This window comes from Ischnura elegans, chromosome 6 (assembly GCF_921293095.1).
Source record: "Ischnura elegans chromosome 6, ioIscEleg1.1, whole genome shotgun sequence".
NCBI classification, from domain to species: domain Eukaryota; kingdom Metazoa; phylum Arthropoda; class Insecta; order Odonata; family Coenagrionidae; genus Ischnura; species Ischnura elegans.
In genome coordinates, this window is record NC_060251.1 from 54331467 (window position 1) to 54356461 (window position 24995).

Genomic DNA, 24995 nt, shown 5'->3' on the forward strand with positions numbered 1-24995 from the left:
TCGTTTTTAATTCTATTGAATTCACACTAATAAACTCTTTCCTGCTGGTGCTTACCAAGAGGAAAATGTTTTCCTTTCTACGAGCAGCACAAGAATACTTTAAACCTCTTTCTACAGAGTTCCTTTTTGGGGTTGAGTTAGGCTGGTATTCTTGTCCCTATGCTTTGGAACCCAACACAACAGGGTACCCTTCCCTTACCCCAGCCAATGAACTATACCCTCTAATCCTTTCTTAGCAGAAATCCAAAGTTAACTTATAGCATTAGCAGTGAATTTTTAAATAAATATTGCTTATAATTTTCAATAATTTGCACTTCTTAATAACTTTCAATAACTTCCACTGTAATAATAAATAACATTTTTTAAGCACTGAAGAATTTTTAACTGATTTCTAGCATTGATAACAACAACATTAGTAAAGACAAGGTACTAAGACCTACTCCGGAAGTCTGTCAAAAGTAACCTTAAAATTTTGTTTAAAAATTGCTTATGCACAGAATAAAACAAAGAATTCATTTCAAAATATAAATAATTGGAGAGCACAAAAACATTTTCTTTGTAAAAATCATTGATAATATAACAACTTCACAACAGATTCCTGCTGAGACGAGAATCAGAAATGAGTCAGGGTCGGTCCCAATTACGAAGGGGTGGCTTTGAGGTCTCACTAAGTTGGGCCTTAGGCAGGGCTTGAAAACCTTCGACCATTGCTATCTCAGCTGTGACACTTCACTTCCCCATGTCTGCTATCACATCTGTTCATTTGTGTTGAAAAATTCATGACGGCCATCGCCGACATTAGGTCTTTAGCGCATGAAAATGCTCGTAGTTTACATCTTACATACCACCACTTGAAAGGGTTAAGATTGTTATTTATCTTATTTTTTCTGAAATTTACCTTAAATGTAGCTAAACGAAGGAATTCCAGATTTTAATTATGGAATTTTATTATCAATCACCACTTTCAGCATTTTACATTATGGTATGGAAAGAATAGAACCTAACTCCCTTCTCATTTCACAGTGGATCTTTATTTGCCCATTTCAGCATAATTTAATGTGTCATCTGTACTTGTACATGAAATGTAAACAGATTAACCTCCAAGTTGTAGATGGCCATATGCTTTAACAGCTTTTTCTAGTTTATGGAGAAAAAATTTCAATAAATAGCACCTAGTGAGTGTTCATCATAAGAGACCAAATCTAGTCTTTTTTTATGTCTGCATCAGTTAAGTGCTAGCAGTTTGAGAGGGGAGGTTTGACCTGAATTTATCATCCATGTTAAAAATATAAAACTAAATGAAAAGATCAAAATCATCAATAAGACATCTAATTTAATACATTTTTCTTAGACTTGTCATACCAATAAACATCCATGTATCACATCAATTCATTCAAAGTATATGGCTTAATTTTCATTAATCTTGCTCTATTTTTTCCAGAGTGTATCAATAGGCTAAACTGCATCACCTCTAAAATAAAATGGATCCTTTTTCAATGACAAAAGCATTCACAATACAAAAAACACTGTTCTCATAGTCCACTGAAGTTCCACCACCTAGACCAATATTGGTCCAATTATCCAAACCTTTAAGGTTAGGTTAATAGGACCAGTCACAATCTAGGTTCTGGGCCCATGACCCCTACATCCAAGTCCCATCAGCCTTACCCCTGACTTAAGTGGAAGCTGGCTCATCAACAGATGCCTCCACACTACTGCCATTATTTTGCTCGCTTTGCTCAGCCTGTGAAACAACGTCACTAGTTTCTTGCTCGTCTGCAGTTTTTGTCATGGTTTCACCATTCTTCTCTTCCGCACTATCCTCTGTTTTAACATCTGCCACATTTTTATCATCATCCTTTTCTGTTTCTTCTACTTTACTGACTTTGGCATCAGCTCTTTCATCACCACCCTCTTCACTCCTTTTCCTTTTCTCTCCCTTCTCTTCAGAATTTGTGGAGTAATAGCTGTTCAAAAGCATTTGGTGCTGAAGTGACGAATCAGACTTCAAGAGCTCTCGAAGAGCCATGGTTGCATACGATGAAGATGGAAGGCATAAATCCACGATAACACCTTTATATTTGCCCTCTGAAACAAATTAGGATTCGAGTCAATTTAATTGCAAAATGAGTGCATGAATGCTAAGGATCAGTAACTGAACACAACATTGATATACACAATGAATCCCCCTATTAATCCTTTTTTTGCTGCAGTACTTAATATTAATGAGGAACAATGGGTAAACAATGTGTGTCAGTGATGTTTTGCCTTCTTGTGAAATGCAGTTTTTCTCCTTATTACAATAGCAATCAATAATTTATCTACATCAACTAATTTAGGAAGTATCAGAAATATTTGTATTGTAATACTTTATATACTCAGCAAAATATCATGTTGCACATGACAAAGAAAAGCTGTCAAACTAACAGCAAAAAATATCAGATTATATTATTAAAAAATTTAAACAATATAATAATTTACCATGAAAGAATATACTGAGTACATATTAAGCAATAATAAACAATATTCATTTTACTCCCAGTTGAATGATTCAAATTGCCTATAGGAAGAGTAATTTTACACAGATTAACTATAAACTGTAATAGCAAGGCGTAACCCATGATAAGGAAGGAAAAAGAGGAATTTAGAAGGAATTCTATAATCGGATGATCCTGGTAGCCTTGAAGATGAATGCACAAAGATTATATACATTCCAGTTCAATCAAAGTGCAAGAATTCCCCTAACGTGGCAAGGATTATTATTTGTCTTAAGGCCAATCATAGAGAGTAGTAAAAATATTAAGTTTGCTTACCCTCAAGCGGTGCAGGTATATCTTCTCCATTGACTTTCTGTAAATCAGATTGCACTAGCTCAACAGTGACATCATTGTAATTTACACTACGCCAGGAGAACTGCTTTGGTACTTCTACCAGCTTCCTGTAAGTACCTCTAAGAGAGTACTTTCTGCAAAAGAAAATTTTGGTTCATTAACTAACAAAGTTAAAAGCATAGCAAATTGGTAAGTACATAATTAGAGGAAATGACACAGAGCTACTATCTTTCGCACCATACAAAAGGGTGGAAAGAAACCCGGCATCGTCATTAGCCTGCTCTTAATTGATGAGCATTCAATGTTCCATCTAAAGAACCGAGACTTGAAGTACTTGAAGTCCCCTCCACATAGCACTTGAGGAAGGATCAGGTGACCTTTGAAATTTTTTTCTGTTACTGTCAGGATAGGAATCCAGGCCCACAAGGCGGAAAACCATCAGACTAGCCACTACACCAACCTGATCTCACAAAATTTCTGATTCAATAAAATTTACGACCAGGGTGATGGGTATAGGAGAGGACAAGTGATTGGAGTGAATGGTACAGCTGAACCTTAATAAATCACTCTGATAATGATTTTTCCAAAACCTAACGATTCACATTTCTAAGTACAAAATAAGCCAACATGCCATTCACTCCCATCGCCTATGCCCTATAAAGCACAGTGGAAGAGAGATATGCATAAAGAGTTAAGCACATAATGACAATTGCATTAGATAGAGAAACCACCACATACACAACAAAAACAAACACACCGATTGAATTGCTAGCAACAAATAATCTAGGAACAAAATTAGAAGCTCTGATATTTTAGATACTTTTACTGGCAGTTTTGTTGACAAATTTTTTGTAACTGGTTGTATTAATGAATTTCATTTGCTCCAGGGAACTGAACCCAATGTTTGTAATTTCAAAATATTTTGTATTTTCGAAATTTCGTATTTTCAAATAGTGCCAGATATTTACCATAGTTTTTTCACTGGGACCAACAATTTTGCTCTGCATTGTCGAAATTTCGTAATACCCTTCTTTTTATATTTGAGATTCTACCATTGTATGTACCTTCCACTGAGAAAATTCAATGTTACCTGACATTCTGCTTCATGGTTTCAGAAGAAAGCCCATCTACGGCCAAAAGTTCTTCATACCATTTAGCGACAACATTATTTGGGTAAGTGATATCATAACCAGGAAGGGGCAGCACAACATCCTCAATCTTTGCAGTTTCAAGATCCTTCTCCGTTAATGCTCTCACTTTAGGCATCTGACCCTTGGTGTTTTTCTGGGCAGCATTGGCGTCAGCGTTACCTTGGCAAAAATAACCATAAAATGTTATGTAGAGCTTGCAGAATTGACACTGTCAATGAAAATACTACCATTATCTTCATAAACTTTAATCAAAGAAAACAATTGACCATTGGTACCATTAATAAATTTTGAGCAACAATGCTTATCAAACCACAAATGCTAAAATATTAGTTGCAAAAGTTCTTAAGATTTAGCTACTGGTTGTCATTATAAGAATATGAGAGCCATTCAAATGCCAAATTCAGCAGGAAAAATCCTGAAGACATGGCCAACTAAAACCAGTTTCAGTCAGCAATGAATGTCATCACCGGTCAGTAAGGTAGCCAAACCTATAATGTGAACAGCAGACGTCAACTATTTATCATGAAACAAAATCCTGACTGCATCAATTATTCTTTTTTGCATATGCAAACAAACATAAACATCTCTTATGTAAGGTGAAATCAAGAAAAACTGAAGGATGGGTTGAAAGCATACAAACAATTTGTTTGCATCACAAAGTGAACCAGATTTACTTAGTAAAAATAAAATAAATACAATATTTGAATCGTGCATTTCCAAAATGTTGCAAAAGACAAAATTAGAAAATACTACTTATAATACTAAAACACATAGTAAATATGGATAGAATTTTTATTAAAAAAAATAACAGATACAATTCCTACTTCAAAAATAATTTTTGTGCTATTCACATACTTACAGGCAAACCTTTACTTATCTCATAAAACCTCCACTTATCATGCCAAGGAGACACCCCAGAGACAGCCTAACTACCTCTGCAAATCGCACTGAGACAACTAGAGACCATTAATGCAGCTGCAATTATGTACATGGAATGACATTATCAGCGATAAATGTTTCACACTTATTTTTTTTTCTTATACACCTTTAATGTGCTATAATTTTCACGTTAACCATTAGTTACTGCCATTTTGTTCCATATGAGAGCATACCTAACAGTATATACGAAAAAAAAGGTATCCAACTATCCAAATCATTTTAAGTGACTGTTGATTTAAGAGATATCACATCGTTTCTTCTCGAATCATGGTAAAAATCACGTGATAGCACTCGCTTTCTGTTATTAATAAATAAATGTTCACAAATGCATGCATGTTTGTTTAAACACATAAATATAACAGTTTAAAAGACAGTAGTGCCTTTCATTTCTGAAGGATATGAAAAAATGGTGCCTATCAGTAAAACCTCTCTATAGTGAACCTCCATGCATCAAATTGCCTAAATTTTGATCCCCTCCATTACGATGTAAAGAGGTTTTACTGTAATAATAAATTTTCACTTTGCAAAATATTTTTTTTCTTTTACCAGTAAAACTTACAATGGTATGGAAATGCGAGATTCATTTATGATTTCCATAACTTATGTACAAAAAGTTACATCCCCACATGAGCACTTGCAGGGCAAGTATTAGTAACACTGGCATGAAATAACTAATGAGACTGGTGGATCAAATACAAAATATGACATATATCAAAAATGTTGACAAAAAATATACAACATGCATACTCCCTTACCATCATCTTCGACTGATTCTTCTTCTTCTGGCTCAGTTTGTTCCACAGGCAATTCAGCAGGTAGCTGTTCACATTCAGTAATTACATCCTCAATATTTTCAGATGGTCTCTCTGATTCACCATCAATGAAAACCAAATCTCCTTCAATTGGTTTGAGACCAAACTCTTGTATACGCTTGGAAGCAACATGATTCCAAATGTAGCTCTGGTATGAGTGCAAGTACATTAGCCTCAGATTGAGTGGAACCTAAAATTGCAGAAATTACAGAGCTGATCAAGTCTCAGCGGAGATCATGAAAATACAAAAAATTTAAACAATAGAGGAAAATATCTGTGCAACACTACCATGAGAGAGACCTCTCCAATGCCTCCAAAGTCTCCAAGGTCATAATCATAAAAAATAAAAATTGGTAACCCTGAATATCGATACAAGTCCAAGTACCACAGTAAAATTTGTATCATCCATGATAAACCTCATTAACACAAGTTTAGGTATACCAGGACTGGCCACGGTGATAACTTTGCGGAGTCACCCGCAATGCGCAAATTGTGCGAAGAATCCACAGAGAAAAACATCATTCGCCTTGACCGGGATTCGAACCCTCGATTTCCGGCTGAGTGCTTTGAAGAGAATGTAGTCTCTATAGTCTGCAAACCACTAAGTATTGGAATTGCACTTATCACACACAAACAAAAAATTAACACAGACTTTTCTGTATCATAGAATCTATGAGATAATAAAGATTATGAATTAAGGGAGAACTTGCTCACAGTTTCACAATAAGTACTTAAAAGAATTGACCAAATCAGAAGTTTGGGAAAATTTTCTCATCAAATGTATTTTCAATACGTAAAACATCATAAAATCAACATATGTATCATCAACATGAAAAAATTACTTACTCTTTCCAAAGCATTCACCAAATCATTAGGACCATTAATTTTGAGGCCATACAAGAGGTGACCTTCAACACCCCGAGGGCGACGATCCAGAGCTTTTAAAGCAGCATTGGCATTCTGTGTATCCCACCAAATCTTTCTGGCAGCACCAAGTGCACCCTCATAAGTTGAAGCAGATTTCCCTCTTCGTAGATGCAAGCCATCATTTTTGCGTGGCTTAAGAATCAAATCCACAGCCTGCAAAGGTAAAAATGATTCAATGGCTCTCGAGTGTAACAGATTTCCAACCATTTTGCCACATTATATTCACTGATTGCGTACAACAAAGGAGAATTTTCAGGAAAATGATGATTTAAGGCAAGTTTACATGGTACATTAACCTGTACGAGTTTATGTCTAAATGAATGAACATGAAAATGCACCGTGTAACCAACCAACTTGCGGGAATACATGAACAGGAAATAGAACCTATTCCAATTTGATTCATGCATTTGTACTTGTTCCGTTCCGCTCTACAAAAGTCATTCACGCAAACAGACATTAACTCCTACGTGTTAATGTACCGTGTAACCAGGCCTTTAGAGAAGGAAAATGAAAGCATTAACGTACTAATATTTTTAATTTCTCAGTGGGTTAGCAATGAACATAAGGCAAAATGACATAAAGGAAATTTTTAATAAATTTCCAACATTCTGCTTTAAAATGAAGTTGAAAGGTAAACTGTCTCGTTAGCACTAGAATGAATAACAGAGCAGCAAAGTTTAGATATAAAACTAAACTAAAAGTTAACAACGGAATTCTAATCCTTCACCAGTCAATCTTAATTTATAATCCATAGCATGGTATTTTAATAGATGCTCCTGTCTTGTTGCCAAGGAAGTATACCGAATGGAAAATTGAGGAAAAATGTTGAATTTGACATAAAAACCCAATTTTAAAACTGGAATGAATAAGTGAAATAAACAAATCACACCACATTTTTTTCCTGAGAATGATCATATCCTTAATGATTTTATTTCATGCAAAGCATACGTTAGCAATAATGAGGTGAATATGAACCCAAAAACTATTTCTTGCAAAAATACTCTCTTAATGCAGCCAAAAATCACCCTGAGGATATATTCTGAAATTTTGATGGCATTATTACAAATAATATGCTTGTTTATATGTAGGGGAAATATAAACTTTAATGGGAGAAAAACAAAAATCATTTCTCACAAAAAAATCCTTCCTAGTACATCTATGAATCACAAACAGGTAAATGTGTCCTGAAAGTGTCATGAGTGGTATGGGCTGTGCAATGATGAGTGAATGAATAAGTCAACCTGTGCAGATATCCTGCTTCATGTAAGATCTCGCAAAAGACTTTAAAAAGCAAATGGAAAAGGTCCTAGTACACCTATAATTGAAACAAGGCATATATGCATATGTTTTGAATTTATCAGTAGGATTTTGGGATGGATGTTGATGAATGCATGAATTAGTGGGGTATCATGATTTTTATATGAGATGGTCAAGATTTTCCACAAAATTTATAGAAATTCAGTAGATTTCCGTCATTCCCTGACCGAAAAGATGATTTAACTCATTTGTTGACACATGTGAGGATTTCAAAATAATCTTATTTGAATGTGTATTTTGTAAAACACTGATTCATTTGAAAAAAGAACGATGGAGACATTACACCCCGACTACCATTGATCCATAGGCAGCAAATATTTACACTGAAAATATCTTGTGAAATACAAGAGAACTAAGTGACATATTCTTCTGCTTACCTGTGCAAGTAATTTTGTTCCTCATCAATGGAAGCTTCTTCCATAGAGAAATAAATCATTTCAGAGTTTCCACGCACTATAAAAAATACTTGGGCATTCACTTTTACTCTCAAAAAACCTCATAAAATCACCTCATTGCTCACCAAATTGCCCAATAAATTCATATAATGATAGCTCCCTTCAGGAAAGTCTAATCACATTTAATCAAATACGGATTTGATGCTAAGGAATATAGCGATTCACCTTCTAAATAAATTTGCACATAAAAATTTTGTCTGTAATTACTACATGCCTTCTGTAGATATGCCATACACCACGTAGACAATACCTCCTTACCCTTCAATTAATTTATGCACGCATAATGTTATGAAGGAACTTTTGACTTACATCCTTCCATTTCCCCAGTAGAAGAGCTTTTCCTATATGATGAGTAGGAATAGATGTGCTTCCAAACCTCTGCAATCCATAATAGTTGACAAATCCTTTCTCTTTTAATGAGGTAGCTGCTTCCTCGACAGTACTGTCCGGAACTGTAACATTCCTAAGAAGATGGAAAAATGCCACAAATGAGAAAAAAAAATCAGCAAGAATTCATTTAGGACACACTGTATAAAAAATGTGAACAACATCAATTTGTTTAAGTGTAAATTAAAAAGGCTATTACTGAATGATATGTATTACTCTGTAGACGATTACCTTAATAAGGGCATTTAAACCTTTGTACATATATAGATTTTGAGAACAGATAATTATCCTCTTTGAATTGAATATGTAGGTACATACTAATGATTTTGAAGTGCCTTATATCTTGTATATTTCAAATGTACTTGGTCTTGGGCAAATAAATACATTATTATTATTATATTTGTCTGTAGTTTTCAATATATATACTACCATATATTCTCATGAACCTCGCCTGTACCTAATTCTTTGGATCAATGAATTTTGTGATATAATAGATTTTTTTAATTGTCACCAGATTATAAGTAAAATGGAAATTAAATAGAAAAAGGAGCTCATTTGTGTTATTATGATGGAATATTATTCTAATGTTTCCCAGAAACAATGAACTTGCTTTCATGATTGGTGGGCATCAACCCCAGTAACTTGCTTGTGTGCCTTGCACACGAGAAATAGGGATGACTGCAGGTTTGGCCACCTCCAAAGTGTTATTCCATTTCTTCAAATTTGGGCTCAAATTCAGATGGCATCACACCCAAAGTCAAATATGGATGTTGTTTGGAAGTTCAATAAGCCAAGTAACTGCATACAGCATGTCAGTAACGGCTCACTTCTGTCATCATTATCACTTCAAGCAATGAATGACTCATTGAGTGATTCATTTGTATTAATACACAACAGGTCTCTGAATGTGGCAATTTTCATTTGCGTATACAAAATGACCCCATGGGTGTTGCCAACTGGCAAGGATAGATCGAAGTAGCAAAGTGATTGATCGACTAAAGCTAGTTGATCGCATCTGCATTAGTGTCCGTCCTGTGAATACCATCAAAAATGGAAATACTTGGCTTATCAATGTATGTACTATATTTCCATTAGCGAATGCAAGGGAACAATGTAAACAATTTTTTAAGAAGCTAGAGATCATGATATTGCATGGTCAATATATATTTAAATGTCTAATTATTAATGTAACAGTGAACCTCAACTTTCATAGAACATGTGCTGATGTCCACCATCATAACACAAGGTTTAAAAATAATTTGAAACTGTCTCAATGAAGCCTGTCAAACAAATAAAATTCTTTTGACCATATTAAACTTGACTTTTTTACCACTTACCCCAAGAGGAGGTTGTACATTACCAAAGTTTAAACATGCTTCCTCTGTGGATATTGAGTCAAGCACACTATTTGTTAAATGAATTTTTGGAGAGCAATACTCTTGTATTGTATTCCTCAGATTTACCATTTATTGACTGAGAATATTCGGTCATTCCATGTCAGTTCACCCAAGCATGGCAATCTACCGACTCGGATTTTAATGAAATTTTTGTCACTAGCTAATATCACCTATCTAATGACCCATGTAAAATATTTCCTGTCTCACTCTCATAGTTTGCAAGATATGAGGAGTCGAAGTTTGAGATGTTTGCTCAGAAGTGGTGCAAGTGGGAGTCAAATTCCAGAGTGCAGGGCACAGGGTAACAATTCATAACTCAGAAACCACATAATATATTTGAAGGAAATTTTGACCCCTTGTCTATCCAAGTACATAGCTTCCATAGTAATGTCTTTTATTCCCCTTGCATTGTTATGTTAGCCAAAATGATGTCAACAGTAGTTAATTAACTGATTTTTTAGCTCAAAAACATTACTTCATATTTTCACAATTATCACCAACAGGAAGAGTAGTTAACTCATACATTTTTTTAAATTGAAGGTTAATATGTGCTCCAATATACTGTGAAATAAAAATGGTGGTGTTTTGACTGCCACTTTGAGTATTTCAGGTTATAATTTTTTTTCTGCCTCCGTGAGAGGGATTTTGGACACGTACTGTAAGATAATAAGTATTAGTGTATCCATACCTTCATAAGGATATATTTGAAATAATGGTCAGTAAATCTAAGACCAACCATGTAGTCTAGTGAAAGTGGCTCTTGTTCATGTAATTATTTTAAGAACAGTACTTGGCTTGTGGCAGCTAGGGGAAAAGAGTCCAAATGGCTCAGAAACTGTGAAATGATGCTCTTTTCCTGCTACGAAGCTCAATAACAGCTTATGATCAAATAAATGTGAAAGAAAATAAAGTAAGTGAATATATTTAGGCTATTGTTGATGGAGTGCAGGGGCCTAACACCTAATTCCATAAACTTTGGTAAATTTGCCATGGGAATGAAGAAACCTGGATGGCAAACGGAATTGACCCATGGCCCAGAAAGCAAAGGTCCATATGTTAAATTCCTGGTCCAGAAGAATTGTTTCCACTGATGAATCTAAAAGGCACATTGGTAACAACAGATTTGTGACATGAATGGGGACTTATGCAATTCATTTAGTAATAATTCACCCTGATGGGCATGTTTTTAGACACAAAAGAGTCCATGAAAGTCTCAATCAGAAGATAAAACCGATATAATGTTTATAACAAGGTAGCCACAGAATGTAGCCACAACTTCCCAGATTCTTAAACTTGCTTATTTCTACCATACTATACTTGCCAGTCGACTGGAAATATTTTCCATAATAGGGTGGTTTCCTATTATTTTTTCTTGCCTAAATTGAAAGATTATTACTCCTGGAGTATCAATTTCACGCTTTTAGATTTTTGAATGACGATATCTATTTTTCGCGATTAAATGAAAAGTGAAAATTTTCAAGCGCACGAAAACGCGACGGCTAAGTATGAATGATGGGAAAACTCCGTGTGACGTCGTTCTGGTTCCCACTGCTGCAAGCGAGGTGACCTTGGGGTGAGGCTCTGAGTGCTGATACGACGCAGGATGCTAGCGGGTAGCTGAGTACCTTGCTAGCTGGTAGCACTTGGCTTAAATAAGGATTATTAATACCTTATCAAACGAGGAAAACTTTCCGACCTAAGCTAGTTTTAATAGGTGATTATTAAGACATGCTTCCCTGAGCTCTGTGCCTCATGCATGCATTGGTAATCTCAGACGATGTAAAACTCCTATCTACTTGTATAGAAACTACGTCCCTGTGACGTCACGTGGAGTGGCATCGCATGGGCGCCAATCTGGCCTTTTTCAAATGAGGATAAAATTGACCATTGCCATTCGTCTAAACCGGTATTTCTAAAACCAAATAATTTGTATATTTTGAATACATTAATGGTGGGTAACGAATCCCAATCGATGCCTTTTGTTTTCTTTGATGAAGGAAGCTAAAATATCTTAAACCCAAAATATCTTAAATGCCCAAAGTTATTCGCCCCCAAAATGGATCACACTGCACATATACATAGAAAGCTAATTCTAAATCTCATTTTGAGGGATTTAAATTTACACGAAAATTATAAAGCAATATAAATAGAAATTTGTGGCATTTATTGTAGCTATTTCAAAACTCCACCATGAAAAATCTCACCTTAGTACAATTTGAAACCTGTTTCCTTTTAGGTCTCCAAGTCTCAGTGGCTCATTGAGGCATTCGAAGTTTCCAACAGCAACTCCTTTCATTGCACCATTCAGCTCAGCTATTTTCTTAGGGTGCACTCGCGGCACACAGACTAGCTGAGTTGTCTTGGCACGCCTGTCTTTAGTCCCAGCATACGTGAACTTCCCAATTGGTATCCTATTTAATTACCACAGATAATGCCAACAAGTATTTAGTACAAGCACAAACTATATCAAAATGAAAACAATGAAAGCACAAACAAATGAATTCAAAACTCAATGAACATCCTTTACATAAGGTATGCATTGCAAAAGGCATCGGGGCACAACTCCATGCTCATATCACAAATGTAGGCTAACTCTCCAGACATAAGAAGAGTAGGCAAATAAATTGTTTTCGGAATGATTAAGAATGACTCTGCACAAGTTACTAACAAATACTTCACAGATTACGCAGACATCTATAGTCTGGATTAAAGGACTCTGATGATATATATGTTAAAGTTGGGCCAAGAGGCCAGCAAATTTGGCTGCTTGAGAAAACATCTTCTGAAAATATTTGATCCCTTGAAATATTTGATCTGTCGAGTTTCCAACAAACACTTCAAAGACCATGCTGACATCTATAGTCTAAATTAAAGGACTCTGATGACATATGTATAAGTTAAAGTTGGGTCAAGAGGCCAGCAAATTTGGCTGCTCGAGAATGCAGCTACTGAAAATGTTTGGTCCCTCGAAATTTTCGATCCGTCAAATTTTCCATTTTTACAGTGAGCTATATAAAGACGACTACATTACATATATAGGACTGAAAATTCTTCCTCAGTTGATTAAATTAAAATCCATTTTGTAAAATCAATCTAGTTCATATGTTATACTTCCCTCTGTCACATCATATCCTCACTACTTCTTTAAAACCTTAGAATATACTATTTAAAGATATGTAAGCACACATGAAGAGAGATACTATCTACACATGGGCGTGCCAAGAATAAAAACTAGGGGAGAGGGGGGGACAAAACTAACCGTGATCGAGTTGTAACTTTTTTGCACAGAAAAGGCTAATGAAACCAAAATTTAAAGGAAATTATGACAGTTATTAATTAGTTTTTATAATTATTTGCTTGAAAAGATAATCATTTTTATTTTAATTCCATGTCTTATACTAATACCATTTTTCTTCAAAAGGAAAATTTGTTCATAACTTTTGTTTTGAACTTAATTTATTTTCGCTTCAAGGGGGGACAGTTGCGCCCCCAACGTTTAAGTTGCTGGGTACGCCCATGTATCTAAACCAAACAGTTGATCAGAAAAAGATACATCCTTTTAACACCATGTCTTAGCAAACAAAATGCCTTCATGGTACGCAAAGTTCTGCTTCCATGGATAATACAAGTTTTAGAATTGGAACCCAAAATTCAATGCATAAATCTGGGAATTGAAAGTAAAACATTTTTGAAACTAGCATACTTTTCAACCTTTTGACGACTCATTATTGTGTCCAAAAAGGTGCATGATTATTAAAAAATGGCCAAATCTATTCAAACTTATATTTGCGGCTTGGTGGTACCTAAATGAGCTAACAGAAAAAGACAACATTCATGGTATACATACCTAAGTTTCTGAGAAATGAGATTAGCCGCTTCCATGGTATCTAAATTCTCCTTGTACAGCACAAAATGTACGAACTTCCCTAGTCCCTGTGGCCATCCTTCGGTCCTTTGTTTACCTAATTAACAGAGCCATTTGTTTAAATATTTAAATTCATGCCAAAAAAAATAAAATATATCTTAGTTACCTGTGGGCTTCCCAATAACCATGAATTTCTTGTCTCCTCTGTCAACTGTATTGCTGACCAACTTGCTACCGAAACAATTTTTAACAGCCTCATGAATTTTCTTCCTCTCTTCTTTACTAACATCTGTCACCTAATAACCAGATAATAATCTAATGTTCAAAACAATCTTACCATTTAGTTTACATATTATAAATAGAGTAAGTTCAGTAAAACATTTTATTTTCAATATTAGACAATTTTTAGGTAAAAATACCAATGCATGCATCACAGGTCTTCAGGAAATCTAAGTGGGTTAATTATACCAGTGCCTGGGTGATGATAGGTTTGGACAGTTTGAGATGGGAGTTTCTCATGCCATCTTAGGAGCAGCTCAAGCTACTATTGAAACCTAAACTTTACTGTTCCTAAAGAAATGCATAACCAAACAATTAATGATCCTATGATGAGTTAAAGATCTCACTCTCTCATAGTGAAAATGCTCCAACTGCTCATGTTTGTGCGCATCTATTGCTACTTTAACCCTCCAGTTCCTTGCTTGCAATGCTTTATAAAACTGTATTTGGTATGCCTGTGAACTATCTTCATCCTATAATCCATCAAACATTTTAATAATGTTCACCACATTTACATGAAGGCTCAAATGCTGCCTGCAACCCTTTAACCAACTGACTAATGAACACCGGGTTATCCACACCGAGTTAAGCACCAATACACCAGCTATGACCACTGCCAATCAACCAATCTACTCTGTATACAGGTCAAAGAGCAAAGGGGAACAGATGTGAGCCTTGTCTCGCCTTTCGGCCAAAAATTGCCCAACCAGTTTCTCTGTTTAGTTCAAAATAAGGAGGAGGAAAAAACTTCTGGGCTAAGGAATGGTGAGAAAATAAGGACATTAAATCTACAAAAAGCCCTTCTCCCTGGAGAAAATAAGTGCCAAGGTTATGTGAGGTAGATTACAGGGATTTGGGAATTACTAGAGTGAATGCAACGCACAAATTTGTCATAGGGAGATAGTAGCTTAGAATTAAGCAGTAGGTTGTCTTTAGGGAAAGAACAGATAGGTAATCTTTAGTATTCTGGTGAAAATAGAAGCGAACCTGACTTGGTGATTATCCATGTGTACAAAACGACAAGCAATCATGAGAATACGAAACTGAACGGGAAGTACAAGTAAATAGGCACATAAAACAAATTGGAAAATTGAGTGCATATGCCCCATCGTGCATAATGCATACGTTCCACAACCAGCATAATGGTACATTACGTCTTTAAAATAAAAATACAGAAATGAAACACAATTTCTGCAATATATAATACATGGGAGTGGTACTTTTTTAAATCAGTAATTTATACGGGTATATGATTATTTTTTGACAAAAAAACTGTAGTTGAGCCCAGTTACTTTTTCTTAGTACCTACTTCAACCAACACTGCATATGATGGGTAGGTAAACATGCTTGCTGAAAAGGGCACTGGCTACCCATCCTTATCCTAAGGGATTAGTAACATAATATAAAGCTACAGTTAGCATCTACAGGCAAGAAAGTGTGGAAGCGATGCGCCTGAAATAGCATAGTAAACTTCTATATACTCATGATAATATTTAATAAGACCAATGGCGCTTTTTAAAGCATTTCCTTGTAACTGGCCATTTTTTTTGGTAACAGAATGAACCCATTGTTTTTCAAAGTACAGCAATATAGTCCTTATTTAAAATTCACTATGGTTCAAGATCAAATTACCAAATAACAAATGAACTTCAATTCATTAGATATGTATGAAGGATACATTTATGTCAATAGTGAGCCAAAGGAAAATGTAGTCAATACAATAAATAAAAAATAGGTCATGCCGTTTTAAAGAAATAGGTAATTTAAAAACAGGAGGATAATTTAAAGCAAATCAGCTGCTGGGTTATCAAATAACTGCTACCAACAAAACAAACATTGTGTTACTGAAAATATTGCTGTTTAAATGCACTTTTTCAAGAGACAATACAACTTGACTATAACAATTGAAGGCTAGAGATGATTGAAATATTAAAAATGGTACAGAGAATTGGCTATAAATCTTGAGAACCATGCATTACAAGAATAAGATGCCACAACTTAAGCATGATTGCTTCAAAAGTATTACCTCAATTTCCACCTCCGGAAAATCCGCTCCATGGAGAAGCATTAATTTAGCTTGAACTTCCTTGGATAAAATTTCATCGTAATCTTTTAGACATGTTCTCTTCACTCCATCTGATGCTGTGAAAACAAAATTCAGTCAGTAACACTTTAGATCAACGGTATATCAATGAAAAGTGAATATGAAATAACCTGAATCGCCTATGGTAGTTTCCAAAGTAGTCAACTGAACAATATCCCCCTTCAGGTCGATCTCGCTCACATGGAAATCAGAGTACCTGTAGAAATTACAGAAGTAAGGTAGATCTTATTTGAGACATTAATTCCAATATGTTTAGCACAAAACGAACCTTTGCTTGATGACAGCGCTAAATCCTTGGTGTTGACCAACATAATGCTTAATTCCGACATCTTCTTCACTGCATCGTACTTCTTTAGTCACAGAGTCGGTCCTACGAGGGGAAGTAGTTTTTCGGGGAGGAAAATTCTTCTGACCAGGGCGGCCACGTCGCTTGTATATTCTACCCCGCTGGTTGCCTCTGTACGGCGGTCGCTTGTGAGAATTTCCCCGAGGAAAGCTATTGAAACCACCCCGGGAATAATTGCTGAAGTTTTCGCGGGGATAACTGCCATAGTTTTCACGAGGAAAATTACTGTAATTTCCTCTGGGAAAACTGTTGTAATTTCCCCTGTAGTAAGGATTATAATTCCCTCGAGGATAGTTCATTTTTTCTTAATGCACAGCGTAATACACAGATGATTATAAGCAGTCAAGGAGCCACAACAGTCAACCAAATATGCCTCGTATCATCCAGTGTTCAATGAGATAAAATAAAAAAATTGTCATAATCCATAAAACTTGAAGGATAAACAAGTTTTCAATCAAGCTTTTCACTTAATTACGACACGAATAGTAGCGGGATTAAGCTACCGGCGTTCAAGCCTTCCTAGCTATTGCGGTTGCATCGAACTTCACCATTATCTATAAAGCAAAAAGAATTGTATCGAAGAGGATTAATCAAGACATAACATATACCCACTTCAAATCCTCAAAAAGATTACTCGAAGCCAATAAATAATTCTGATTTACTTCCAGAGAAGACCGGAATTGTCAAAATTGCGAACCCTCACAACACAACTCCAACCTTTCGATTACTATCGATATCGCATTCGTTGGTTCACTTCTTTTTTTTCTTTGCGTTCTGCTAATTTAATATATATTAACTCATGATGTAGAAGAATAACTGAACATGCACAAATAAATTTAAAAAAAACTAACGTACTGTTATAGTCAAGAATATTAGGATATAGGGCTATTTTACATGCAGTTTTCCAATTTGCGAGAGACAACTGAGTAACGCAAGCAGACATTTGTCATATCACCAATATCACCAAACGCATAAAAATATAAGCCTTGTCAGGGAAACATACTTTTCTACTAATTGAAAATATAATCATTCTATCCCTAAAAAATGTTAAACAATCAATAAATTTTTCTTTAAGCTGTGTGTGGGCATTCTTTTTGGGTCTGACGTTCATCTAAAAAAAAATGTATCATTTGTCGTTTCATGATTTCTGTAGCTTCATGTTAACTCCCCAGATTAGAAAATTGAATTGAAAGGAATAATAAGTTTCTAACATATTTTGAAAAAAATTACTTTCGCTCGATTTTCTATTGAAAAAATAGCACAATATCTATTATAAGATGTATTTCTACTATTTGAAGCCGCGGGCATGGTAATGCACTTACCGAAATGTTGACAACCCTGTTCAACATCAACATCATCGCACTGTTTTGTTTACGATTTTTCCAAGGTTTCCTTGAGAAAGTTGTTGTGATCATAAAAGAGTATGATTAGTTGAAGTCGTTGAAGTTATTGCCCTAAGTGAGAGCTAGGGTCGCAGCTACTCGTTCGAAAGTACGTATTACAACGATTACAACACTATTAGCGACCCTATTTTGAGAAATTTTACTTCAACCATGGCTGACGTAGATGCACAGCCAGGAACCTCAAGTGGACGAGTCCTAACATTCAAAGAAAAACAGGGAGAACGAATGAAGAGGCTTAGGGATTTGCACCTGAAGCGTGTAAGTATGATTTATGGATAGTTTCACGCTTGGCCATAAATAATAGAGAACCTATTGCAATGTGAAATCAAGGAAAACACTACGACACGCTTGACTTGAATTCTTAGTTTTACATATTTGGGAGTGTATTTTGTTGGAACATGATATGATTTATTTCCATAGAATGAAGCAAGACAGTTAAATCATAAAGAAGTTATAGAGGAAGACAAGCGAAATAAACTTCCTTCCAACTGGGAGGCAAGAAAACGACGAGCAGAATGGATATTGGAGGATGAGAATAAAAGAGAAGAAGCGGAAAAGGAGGTGAAGTATTTTCTTTAACAGCTTTTATGTGATAAGCAATAACTTCTGCGCACACAGTATGATTATATTGATTGCAAAGAAGACTAAGCTCAAATTTTAACGACCGTTTTTTCGTAGGGTGAAGATTATGATAGAGTTAAGCTGCTGAATGTTGGAGCCGACGAAGCTGAAATATTTGAGCGTAAGAAGAAAAAGAAAGCACCCGATCACGGCTTTGCCGATTACCAACAGGCCACCATCAGGTAAATGTTTGTTAGCTATTGCCTCTCTTCTTCTTTGTCGTAGCCGGTCACTTTTCTTCTTCCTGGACATTAAGTGTTCTTCGTTGGTGTATTCAAATAAGTATCGATATTTAAGAAAGGATTGTAGCTTCATTTTAAGGGCATTGATTAATAATGTCAAAATGTTATTATGTGCTTTCGTACTACGGCGCAAATACTAGAAGTCAGCCCTCAACAATTGGAGGCTGAATCTGAACATGATTTTTCACGTTCGGGTTGTTCTAAAGATCCTGGTGATTAATTTGCTTATTTGAACTACATTTCTGTTGAGTAATTAGTATTTCATCGTGGCAGAGTTGTGTAGGTAGTGAACGCGGGCTTTTTTATCACGGAATGTGTAATTAAAATTAGTAGTGGAACAGGATAGTAGGAAGGAATCATCATGGAATTTTATTACTAGTATATATGACTGACTCCATTTTATTCACTCCACCAATCCTTCTGTTTTAAATTTCCTAAAAGAAACTATCTTCTCTCTATTTGCACATTTTTCATCATTTTCTGTGCTGTTGTAACTTTTTGTTGGGTAGTTTTGACATGCTGTCCTCTGGATTCCATTATACATGGTACATGTATGCTGATTCCACAATTTGTTGAGAGATTAAGATTAGTGCCTAATGATTCTATTAAGGTCCTATAGAATTAATCGAGGGAAAGAATGAATGATGGGTGTGTTATGGGTTATATTGGGTTATGGCACTGTGACATTCATTTCTGATCTTTCAGGCAATATAACCGACTGGCTAAAAATATCAAACCAAATATGGAAATGTATGAGAAGCAAAAGAATACCGTTGGAGAGAAAGCATTTTATGCTGAAGAGAGTCAAATTCTGCATGGACTACACAAAGATTCAAAAGATGGCATTGATAACATGGTGAAAGATTTAGAGAAACAGTGAGTATCATTATATCACATTACATGTGTATACATATTTATAAAACGAAGTAAAAAATCATGTTAGTTACTCCATGTATAACTCGAGAACGGCTATACAGATTATAATTATATTTAATTTTTTGGATTTGTCTCAGCCCCCGATAACAGAATAAACATTTTAAAAATAGTAAACTTTCACGGAAACAATTAATGCTGATCTTGAGGGTATTTTCCTTGGAGTTGGCAACTCTGCAAAAGCTGTCGAGTCAGACAAATCTAGATTTGTTTCGTTTTTACCAATTTAATGACTGAGCTTCGTAACAATATTAAAACATACTAATATTATTAAAATCATTTAATTTGAGCTAAGCCCAGCTCGAGTTGAGTTGTCAAACAAAGCAGCAAAGGTGACAGGCGTTGGTAAACCATTTACTTTATTAGTGCTTGATATCAAAATAAAAGCTGTTGTTTATCAGAAGATGCTTCATTCAAGAGAATAAACCCGAATTTGTTGGGTAGATCGGGGCATGGTACACAGTGCACTTTTCCAAACCGAGTTATGACTAGCACGCCACAAGTCATGACATATTAATGCTGCTACCCAGGAGCTATTCTGACGAGATTTTGAGTGCCAGTCAATCATCGGTCTAGCATTGTGTTAACTTACCCCAAGAAGGGGTCAATTTTATTCCTCTGACTTGGGCCTAAAAAAAGTTTTTATGGTTAAAACACAAGTAGGCCAACAACTGAATGCATAAAATTTTGACTTTATATTATTACAATGTCTTAAATTTCCTTAGTTAAAACATAAAAATTAGAAAATTCATTTAAAATAGCTGCGTATACATGCCCTGGTCTACCCTTTGTAGATTGAATAAAGAAAATATCTTTTAACATGCCATTGCAATTCTTATTTTTTGTAGTTTTATTGATTTTTTGTTAATTTTTTAATCAGTTAAAAATTATTCAAATCAGTACAGCCACTCTTGAGTTATATATGGTGTAACTAAACTTTTCATATTATTAGGTGTTACTAAGTTCGATGGGGTGGCCAGTTTATACATATATCAAGGTTCTTCTTTATGACCTTAAATGGTGTGTGTACAACTACAATGCTTTGTTTTTTCAGAATTAATAAGCGAGAGAAATATAGCCGACGAAGAATGCATAATGATGATGCAGACATTGACTATATTAATGAAAGGAACATGAAGTTCAATGCAAAACTTGAGAGATTCTATGGAGAATATACAACCGAAATAAAGCAGAATTTGGAAAGAGGAACTGCTGTGTGAACCTTATCCTCATGTTATAATTGTGATCACAGGTTATACTTTGGTTTCTTTAATTTATTTGTGAGATAATCTATTTAAAAAAAAAATATTTGCAATAATTGAATGTTCTTAATGTCATTATCATTGATTCTTCTTCAGTGTGCTTGCATTCATCTAAACTTTGGAATGGTACAACTTTTTACAATGTTAGAATTAACACCGGTTTCAATTTGGAAACTTGGTTAGCAAGTACAAAACATTTAGAGTAAGCTACTGTAAATAATTCTAATAGGATCGGAAAAATAAAATTATCTGAAATGTGCTTGCTGTATATCTTCATTCTAACTTCAGCAGACTACCCTTCACGTGTTCTATATTCTACTATGTGGTGAAAATATGGATAATGCATTGATGATCACGTACCAAGTATTTATGATATTGGTTATGATATGAAATGCTTTCTCAGCATCTTTGGACTCTATGCAGTTGCAATACTTATTATTTTGAGGTGGGGATTAATGGGAAAAGGGATAGCAGAAGAGGATAGAAAAGAGAGATTGAGTGGGTAGTCAATTCAACTGATCGACAGTTAATCAAACTAATGGTTAATCAAGCAATGTATAGTATCCATTACCATTTTTATAATATTAAGTGGAAGTAAAATTTAAGAGAACATAGGATGTGGTTATTTTAACGCTTATATTTTTGAGCTAACATACTGTAGCTACAATTGCATACAAGCTGGTTGTACTGGCATTTTCAGATGATTCAGCTGTGTAGCTAATTTCTCGCTTGGTAGCACAGAAAACTGCCAATTATCCAGCTACGGTTTATCCGTGTTGCGGATTATCCACACATGAGTTCACACACCTTCGTTGATTTCTATGATATTAATAAAAAATAAAATCAAACGCAAATTCAGCAGGATGTTTGCATTTTAATGCAAGGCTACACCGGAATTATTATTTCCATTAGACTCCTTTTTGTAGAATGGGATTTTTTTATTTACTCGCAGACTAGGAATTAGCATTACAGACAACGATCGGCAGCGGGAAAAAAAACTCTTGTTTAATTTTAAAAGTCTTCAATCATTAGCCTATAGTAAATTAAGATAAATGTTATCTACTATTCTTAACGATGGCGTGACCGTTACCTTCATTGGAGTTGTGTATTCCTGTTTTCCAAGAATTGTCATGATCGCACTCAGTGAGTGCCCTGCAGCAGTTGCATTGCGAACAACTAGTTCAAGATGGCACTACAAAGCATTGTGTGTGATATAGTATCTTCCGATGTCCCACAGTGGTTTTAAAGCATTGAACCACTATTCTGAATCCGTAATCTCGCAGTCACGGGTGCTTGGTTTTCGGAAACCAGTTATTACATGGAGCATTACAGCAGTATATGCCTTGCATTTCTAAAAGATCCATTTCTATCCCAGAATTAAGTTGTAAATATTGTTATCCTGGGTGACTGCTGAGACTATATCCATAGCAATGGTCTATCTTCCAGAGTCTCTTGGCTTCCATTGGTTACCTAACCATCATCAGTACTTACCTGAGGGCCAAAAGGGATCCTCCCGCTAGCAACAAAGTTTCCTTTAGGGCCATTCCATGTCAAATCACCCAGAAAATTTTCAAAATAATACCCACCAACTGGGATTTTAATGAAATTTTTGTCACTAGCTACTGACTCTTATTTAATGACTTGTGTAAAATATTTCCTCCCTCACTCTCACTAGCAAACAAATATTCATGAAAAAATTGCATTAATCTGTATGTGCAGTGAAAAGATCCATATCTATCCCAGAATTAAGTTGTAAATATTGTTATCCTGGGTGACTGCTGAGACTATATCCATAGCAATGGTCTATCTTCCAGTCTCTTGGCTTCCATTGCTTACCTAACCATCATCAGGTTTTGGGGTTTCAGAGGGGTTTTGGTGGATAAACCCCCTCCCCCAGAGGTCAGAGAAATTATTTTATAAAAATATATTAATGTGGCAATCTTGGTGACTAATTTTAGGGGGACGGATGACTCACAAACAAAACATCAAACTATTCACAGAAACAAAGCTCTTTAAGTTTGGTTTTAAGGTTTCTGCAGTGACTAGATGCACTATGAAATTCCATTTTCAGGAGTACGTCTGCGTGCTTGATATTTAACTCGACGTTTCGTTCCTCCTGCTGGGAATGTCATCAAGAGACTGCAGATGTAAATATTTTCCTCTCGTACCGTTGGAGAAGTGGTCCATTGGTGTCATGGGTTTAAAAAGTAAATGAAATAAAAACAATTTCTTTAAAACGCCAACTATAAAGACAGGAGAGAGTATTGGAATATTGTTATTCAATTTTTTTTAAAGATATCTCTTCCACACGTGGCTTACATTATATCCATCATCCCCATTAAAATTTATAGCCTGTTTAGAAATTTCTATCGCCTCTCTTATTAGCCTTGGATAATATGCAGATGTTCTTGCATTGGCTTTGGCCGAATCTAGGAGGATCTTGTGTCCAGGCCCCGACAAGAAATGATCAGCGATACCTGAAGTCTCCCATTGTCTTGCCTCCACCGCCCTTTCATGCTCTTTCAGCCATGTCACTATCTTCCATTTGGTCTGTCCAATATAACTAGACCCAAATGAACAGGGAATCTTGTATATTCCTTCCACTTGTAATGTAGGAATAGCATCTATGGCAGATGGAAGTAGCTCTTTGATTTTCCTCAACCTACCAAACCTGGTTTCAACATTGGGTTTTCCCAAAATGCAAGCAATCCAGTCCATTGTTCCTGATATTCATATATGGCAGAACTGCAAAAGCACAAGGTTTTGTTTTATCCTTTGGAGCCTTTATTTACATCTTCAGTCTCCTGACGACATTCCCAGCAGGAGGAACGAAACGTCAAGTTAAATATTAAGCACGCAGACGTACACCCGAAAATGGAATGTAATAGTGCAAAGCTCTTTAAACTTTCTATCAATTATTATTATTGTAAAATACTTTCTTTGATCCATTTTAGTTACTTGGATTAATACTACTTATAGACTAGTGTAAGGATCAATTAAATATCCCTCAGAAAACTGTATAACTCACCACTTTCAACTACCTATTTATCCTAAAATTTTCTAGGGGAGGGCCCCCCGCACCTCCTGCTTACCCTGGTGAGTATTCCATACCCCCACGATCTTCAGTATTAGTTGCGACTAAAACCCCGCCAAGCCTTAATTTCTGGCTGCACCCCATCATATGTGTTTAAACAAAGATGAGGGAGTGCTCATGACACCTGAATGAAAGTACAGAAGAGTTCATGTGCTCAAGGAAACACGGAAGATGTTGGACATATAATACCCCTGAACAGTGACAAAGTCAAAAAATGTCCATTTCAGAGGGGGTTTTCATGAAGATCAATTATAAAGATTATCAATTTAAGCTTTTGTACTTACATAAATGAATTTCATCAGAGAAATAGTTACTATTCACATAAAAGGGACTTTGAAACATAGGGACATAAATTTACAATTTTTCAGCAATAATTTTCAATAAAACCCCTATATACCAGGACCACCTTTGGAACTGGGAGAGACACTAAACGTCTAGCTCTCCTCCAAGCCTTACCTCTAGAAGCTAATAAATAAATGAACATATTGTAGCGTACCGTACAGAAAGTAATTTTTTTTCTTATTATATGCCGAATGGGCATTTTTCGTATTTGCTCACGTTAGCGTGACGACTCAAGCAGGGGTTAGTCATGGGGTCGGACATAGCGTCCTGCGACGTGTGTATGTGAGA

General features: G+C 35.5%; 2 protein-coding genes across 3 annotated transcripts; one reads left to right on the plus strand and one right to left on the minus strand.

Annotated features, from left to right (window-relative positions):
• Window positions 1-1313: 1313 nt before the first annotated feature.
• LOC124160713 (pseudouridylate synthase 7 homolog) lies at window positions 1314-17721 on the minus strand. 2 transcript variants are annotated; one of them, XM_046536699.1, is made up of 13 exons: window positions 17473-17721; window positions 16733-17364; window positions 16575-16660; window positions 16387-16502; window positions 14248-14377; window positions 14064-14178; window positions 12421-12627; window positions 8742-8895; window positions 6580-6813; window positions 5677-5923; window positions 3922-4141; window positions 2814-2965; window positions 1314-2088 (listed from the first exon to the last, which is right to left on the minus strand). In XM_046536699.1, the coding sequence occupies exons 2-13, from the start codon at window positions 17107-17109 to the stop codon at window positions 1676-1678; spliced, it is 2451 nt and encodes an 816-aa protein (XP_046392655.1). In that variant the 5' UTR covers window positions 17110-17364; window positions 17473-17721; the 3' UTR covers window positions 1314-1675. The 2 variants fall into 2 exon arrangements, with proteins under 2 accessions (XP_046392655.1, XP_046392653.1); XM_046536697.1 differs by having other exon boundaries at window positions 16733-17721.
• Window positions 17722-18156: 435 nt separating this feature from the next.
• LOC124160714 (pre-mRNA-splicing factor syf2) lies at window positions 18157-21530 on the plus strand. The gene is made up of 5 exons (XM_046536700.1): window positions 18157-18471; window positions 18634-18774; window positions 18892-19016; window positions 19782-19952; window positions 21064-21530. Exons 1-5 carry the CDS (start codon window positions 18364-18366, stop codon window positions 21227-21229), a joined length of 711 nt encoding a protein of 236 aa, XP_046392656.1. The 5' UTR covers window positions 18157-18363; the 3' UTR covers window positions 21230-21530.
• The last annotated feature ends 3465 nt before the right edge of the window (window positions 21531-24995 follow it).